Source organism: Meleagris gallopavo, chromosome 6 (genome assembly GCF_000146605.3).
Source record: "Meleagris gallopavo isolate NT-WF06-2002-E0010 breed Aviagen turkey brand Nicholas breeding stock chromosome 6, Turkey_5.1, whole genome shotgun sequence".
NCBI classification, from domain to species: Eukaryota; Metazoa; Chordata; class Aves; order Galliformes; family Phasianidae; genus Meleagris; species Meleagris gallopavo.
Genome location: NC_015016.2, coordinates 46,103,378 through 46,110,224, shown reverse-complemented (window position 1 = coordinate 46,110,224; position 6,847 = coordinate 46,103,378). Strand labels below are relative to the sequence as shown.

At 38.4% G+C, this 6,847-nt stretch overlaps 1 protein-coding gene across 1 annotated transcript in view; it reads left to right on the top strand.

The window, feature by feature from the left end:
• Window positions 1-4,350, top strand: part of BMPER (BMP binding endothelial regulator) — a 144,870-nt gene extending 140,520 nt beyond the window's left edge. The window contains exon 16 of the mRNA XM_031554058.1: window positions 3,987-4,350. Coding sequence (XP_031409918.1) covers window positions 3,987-4,168 — 182 coding nt within the window. The 3' untranslated portion in view covers window positions 4,169-4,350. The remainder of the gene's footprint in view (window positions 1-3,986) is intronic.
• Window positions 4,351-6,847: the final 2,497 nt, after the last annotated feature.

Here is a 6,847-nt window from a genome sequence, read left to right as displayed (position 1 = left end):
TTCCCTTCCCTTCCCTTCCCTTCCCTTTTCTTCTTCACCAAAGCATTTCAGAAGGACCTCACTGTTGCAGATGATGTAAAATGAATACAAACTCCAGTACTTCCCCTAAGGAGTGTGTAAAAGTGTTGACATATCATGACTTCACTAATTGAGTCTTCTTTTCACATTTTTTCTGTTGTTCTACTAAGGTCAAGAAAAGTTCTTGAGAGAACATTAAGAAGGAATTTAAACATATATCTTCCATTAGAGCTAATGAAAGAATTTTGTAAATTCACCTGAGTTTTTTAACTTTAGTGCAAGCTTATGGAGAGGAAAGGGAAATCTTATTAAGCAGAAAACAGGGACTAGCTGTATGTGATCAAATACCCTCAAAATACTTTAGCATCCAGTGTCAAACAAGTAGCACAGTGTGTTCTATAGTGAGTTGCACAGTAAGCATTAAATTAAATTAAAGTGCATCCACTGCATCCGTAAAATGCATCCTTATGTTACCTGTGTCCAGCACCAAGATTTTATTTTTTAATTTACCTTTTTATTCTGCAGTCGTAGTTACAGTTGTTATGTCCTAATGATGGATGAAAGTTTTTGAGTATGAAAAATATATCCATAATAAAAAGTTAGCTTTCTGTGACTTTCATTTCCTTTTCGACATTTCATAGCTGGTGGGATACCTGGAAGAGCTGTGTTCTGATGGAAATTGAGTATATTTATTAGTAAAGTTAGGTTTTAATTATTCTATTGTGTGTTATAAAACCAGTTCTTGTGTGGTTGCCAGTTCCTGTACATTGACTGCTGTACACTTAGCTCATTTTTATAATCTTTAGAAAGCTTGTGTTTGGATAGTCAGCCAAACAGGATGCTCGGAAGGCTGAATTTCCTACATGCTCTTCCTCCTCCCTCAGTTCAACAGTGTATCCTCCTTCTAAGGCCTTGGCAAAATATTTGAGTGCAAAGCTTGCTGGCCTTTGAGGTTTTCTTGGTAAAGGGAATGCCAGTTGTTGTTTAGCATGGGCATGGCTACACAGAACAAGCACACAGGGACTATAAGAGAGTGCTAAGTGCACATGGTAGCACCGATACACTGAAATGCTCCAACAGCCTCATAAAACTGAATGATTTTCTGCTTTATCCCTATGTGATTGAGGAGGATGAGGCTACACCTGATTTCGACTCTTCTCTCCTGGGTCTCCTACTTTCTGCTATTGAATTTTCTAGCCAGTCACTCTTTCCCTGCTACAATCTGCTTTTCCTTAATGATTTTATTCTGTATGTATTAGAGGGAGAAAGGCTATTCTGACTTTTCAGTGGAAACTTCTTAAGCACTGAAAATTGCAAAGATCAGCACACGTGTATCACGAGTTTAGCACCCAGACCTGTTGCTGAACTTCAGGCACCATGAGGGATATCTAAATTGAATGTCCTTAGAAACACCATGAAAGCCCAAATTGTACAACATCAACAGAAGAAGCTGCAAAAATAGTAGCTCAGGAATTTCTGTGGAAATTTCATTTCAACAGTCCCTGGGAAGCCTACTGCAGAATGCCTTTATTTTTATTTTTTAAACTGTTGATGAAGTGGAATGTTCTAGATCAATCGCACCACATGTTAACAACCAAAGCATTCAACAATGGAAACCATCCAGGGAACTTAAACAGCAGCCATTGTACTCTTCTGATTTTTCCCTTGACAGTGAGCTAATAACACCGTTATGAAGTGACTACAGCAGAGAATAAAGCCATTATATCTTCTACATAGCGTCTCAAATGGAAGGAGGTGTCTGCAATGCAAGAGGGCCTCTATCCACGTGTAGTAGAGATGGGGAGTACTTAGGGGCACCACAGCTGCTGACGGCAGCCTGTCATATATACTCTTCACTTTGGAGCAGAGAGGAGCAAGTGGAAAAGAGCTCTTAAGCCAATTTTCCTCAAACCTCCTGGCTAAGGCACCAAGCATAGCTCAGGTGGAACAAATGGGCTGGCTACTACTACTGTAAAGCTCTGTGGGTTGTGTACAGCCTTAAAGCTTATGATCACAGACCTTTTAAATGAACTCATGTTGTGCTATGAACATCTTGGTCTACTTTTCTACACAATTAATGCATTTACAAAATGCATTAACAAATATGTTTGCAAATCTTCTGGAAGTTCTGTGCATTTTTGTTTCTACTCCACTAGAAATTTAATCTCTTAACACACTACGGAAATGCAGATTTTGCAGTGAATCTAGCAGTGTACTATATGCTCAATTACTGCTTGTATGCTTGTCCAACCTTCTAAATTTCCCCTTTAGTTTAAATTTCATTTTAATTTTTTTATTTTGCTTATTCCCTTCTTCAGTGCACACAGAAGTTATGCAGAGCAAGATAGAAATGTGTAGCTAGAAAAAAATGTCCCCAAAAGATATATACCCCCAAGCAGAACAAGCTTATCTCAAATACTGCTGAAAGATGATTTTCCCATCTTATTCTAGATTGATGTTCAGTAAGAGGTGTCTCTCAAAGTTCTTGAGTAGTTTGTTCTAGAGTTTTCATACACTTACAGCTAGTAAACTTTATTTTCTAAGATCTACCTTATATCTATCTAATATTCATCTCTTTAATTTGCTGTAATTCCAGGATTATTGGCTGCTGTACTATCCATTTTTTGTCTGTGCATCCTGAAAATGTTGCATGCGTTCTTCTCAGAATTCCTTCCTTTTTCAGTGCTCCTTTTTGCATGGGTATAAATGCTGTAAAATGTGTAAGAAGTAAAACTTGCACTGTTTCGAAGATCACTTTGTTACTGATGAAGAAGAAAGAACCCTTAAACTAATGATGCCTTAGCACTAAGACTTCCACCATCCTTCCTGGTACACTTTAAGAGTTCAGTATTTTAATTATTTTAATCTGGTGTTGTTTCTTTTTTCCTGCATATTTTCTCTTTGTGAGTAATGTCAGTGCTGTAGTGACACTCTAAGGCTACTCCACACATTGAAACAACATTTGTGGTGCATAACAGAACTGTTCTTTAACAAAATCTGGACCTCCAATCTCTCTCAAAATTGAAGAAATCTTTCTAAAGTAACCATCTCTCTGTAAATAGTGATAGATGGTTCTGGATGCTTGAGAGCCTGTTACCATCTATAAACTATTTTTTCAGTATTTGTTTTTGCCATCAGCACAGCTGTTAGAAAGAATAACAGGCTTTTATTCACTATTGAACCATGCATTATTCTCCATACTAAAAAGGCAGGATATAAAATGTTAAGAGTTTAAATATTGATCTGGTGGGCTTAGAGTGCTTTTAGCTGAAACCTCAGTGTTCTTTTACGCTGGAAATCCATTGAACTGTCAACTGCATAAATCAATGAAGAGATACTGGAATCATTAAGTATGAGAATCTTCATTCTCAGTGATCCCTTGGTAAAATAGCATGAAGGATGGAAATCATTGATTTATATATATATATGTATATATATATGGAACTGCTGAATTAACAGCATTGTTTTGATATTCTGCAATATGCAATACTGAAAGTATAATCTTAGAAAGTCTGTTGTGGTGAATGACTATCTTTTCTTCCTGTAAGACTGGAACTGCTAAGTGTGTCTAGCCATGTAAATATTTCAGGAATCCTTGATAAAAGGTATTACATATAACAAATATGTAAACAGTGTTAAGCATTAAATAGAAAACACTTCTGCTTCTAGACAGAAACCTTGTCAAACTGCTATAGACTGCTGGTGTTAAAATTCCCAAATATTTCGAGACTGTTAAGAACCTGATGCCTTTTTCATTGGGAAGTTTACTGTCTTTATATCTGCTGTGTTACGTCACATCGCATTTCATGCAGCGGAATCTATTTATAAGTAACTTTTCCTCTAGGTGATCATAATACCAAAATGTTCTTTTAGATGCCTTCAGTAGAAAGTAAGCAATTAAATACATAATGTTCCTTGTATGACTTTATGTAATGTGCCTCTTTTTGTTTCTTTTCACTGCCTTTCAGCAACCCAGTGTAAACACGGTGCAGTTTATGACACGTGTGGCCCAGGATGTGTCAAAACATGTGATAACTGGAATGAGATCGGCCCATGCAACAAGCCCTGCGTTGCAGGATGCCACTGTCCAGCAAATTTAGTTCTTCACAAAGGAAGATGCATCAAGCCAGTCCTATGTCCTCAGCGATGACATTTGTTCTCTCTCCATGGACACTAACGTGGCTGTCACTGACCCATCTGATGCTCACAGACAGCAGAGGACTGCAGCTGTTCGTGCGCAGGTTCTGCAAAGTACAGCTCTACTTACAGAGTGTAAATATGCTCCTGTGTGTATTCGTGTGTGTTTATGTATACACACGTGGCCCCAACAAAGATATATAAATGTATACTGTGTGTATGTAGATACACATATCTATACACAAGTGCCCTAAACATAAGTACGACCCATATATTTATATATATGTACACACACACACAGATATACATCATTTCTATATATCATAGAAGGACGAATTATTATATGTATATTTTTTGCTATAAAGTTTATGTATTATTACTTCTAAAACCCTTATCTGTAAGTCATTGTATAAATAAACCAGGTGTTTTTAATATAATACAGTGGCATGGAAAGATTGGATGACTTTGCCATTGCATGAGTTTGTCGTTTCCAAGGAAACTTTTCTAGGGCTGCAGCACTGCCAGACTGGATTAGTTTCAACACAGAACCCGGATTTACGGTTGTACGGGAAACACATTTCTCTGGAGATGGAGGATTTATCTGGGAATATTTCATGCATACCTTAGAGCTGCATAGTGATTGGTGACAGTGCTTAATCACGCAGAGAAAGCTAGGGATCGGCTTTTACGCCTTACTGAAATAACTGTGCAAAAGGATTTCCAGCGCTGATTGGCCAGGTGCCAGCGGAGAGAGATTTCTTTCTGGAATGGCACCAAAGAGTCAAGGGCCAGATTTTCAAAAGCCTTCAGCACCCAGCAGCCTGCTTTGAAAATCTGACCACTTCCCATTTCATATCCTAAAACCCCGTTTATGTTGTTGTGCTTGGCAGTAGCTGTGAATACACAATAAGGAGCTTGAAGAAAACACTCACACACGTTTTAGCCCCTCTAGCATGTTCTAAACTGCTGGGCTTGTTTCATATTTCCCCCAAATACTATGCAGAAAGCAAATCCCTCTGTGAATTAAAGTTTTTGATTTTGGTGTGCCTTAAAACATGAAATAATACTGCATTTATTAACTAATAATAATAACTAATTTAATTTATCAGCGTGGCGAAGAAGAAAGACAAATTCCCCTTTCCAAAAAACAAACAAACAACAGAAAAAAAAAACAGTAGAGAATGTCAGATACTAATTGGAGAACTGCAGTTTATTTCCTTTCTGGTCTCTTTTACCGATTTAGGAACATGTGGGCTCTGTGAAGTTTGCACGATTTTTGAAGTGTCCCAGGGGAGAAGCAGTAATATGGGATTTCATTAGAAACTGTTTAAAAAGCCATACAGCTTTCTCAAGTCTGAAGGGAGGGGGAGTAGGGGTGTATTTTTCTTCCACTGGAAAGCCTCCTGTAGAACCTGATGGCATGTTCTCCGGAGAGGACAGAAATCTTCAGGCATCTGATTGAAATTTGTAATGAAGTAATATCCTCCCACACAGCTACTTCCACTATTCCATTCGAAACTGCACATTGTAATGTTGTAATGCCTTGAACAATTTTCTCCTTTAATTCACCCTCCAGGAAGCTTTGCAGGATCTGAGTTTGCAGTAAGTGAGTGGATGCAATGCATTTGAGTTACACAGTTTTCTGCAGTCCTATCCTGGAGGAGGTTGCTGAATGAGCACAGGTAGGGTAGGCATCCCACTATCCAAAATGCTGTACCACTATAGTGTTAAAAAGAGCTGGGCAAATAATGCCAGGGGCATTCCACGGATGTTTATCCAAATTTGAATAAAATCAGCTTGCTCTTTTTATGTCCCATTTTGTGTTTCTTTTCTTGGAACAATCAAATAATTCAGTTTTACTGGCAGAGGGGGTTTCAAAGCCGCATACACAAATGTGCTGGAAAGCAGAATTGCAAATGTGCAGATCCTGTCAGAGCAGGAAACTCCGAGGGCTTTATGCGGCTCATGTGATAACTGAATAGTGGAGCTGAAATGTAGAACAATTGCAATTGGTCCATAGAGTTAAAGCATAAAATTGTAGTCGTTAAAATAATTTAAAGCATCGGTTTGTACTGCAGAACATTTCAGCCTGTGAGTTTTAGGTGCTGAGATATGAAGTCTTAACCAATAAAAAGGTTATTTGCCCAGCTCTAGGCTGGGATTGATTTTCATTGCTGATTGATTTTCTTACTTACTGTGTTTCCAAAACAAAAATACATGCACAGTGAATTGCATAGATGAAGAGTATGCAAAGGTGTCCTCTTTTCTTCTCCTGACTAATGAAGGTGAGTGAAAGGTGAAGGCAGAGCCCTCCAGCTCTCTCAGGCTACTGATAGCATTCAAGCAGTGCTTAATTGCTGCCAGGTGAAGAGGTGATGCAGACTATCTGTAGGATGAACTCTTTATTTTTGAAATCCTAAATGCTTCGGTTTGAAACCTGACCTATAGGTCATGTCAAAATGAGGACTCATTCCTCAGCATTGCTTTTCTACATCTGTCTAATTGAGGGCAGCCCCCTGCTTTTTGCTTCAGTGATGTAAACCGGGGAAGAAAAGAAAGTGGTTTTACCTCTAAGCTATCTGATTGTGCCCTAGGGCTGTGGTGCTGGGCTTTTTCCTCTGAACTCCAATTACTGAGGCCATGGTAGAGCTATCATCTGCCTAGCTCATTTGTATTGGATAAGCTAAAGGAG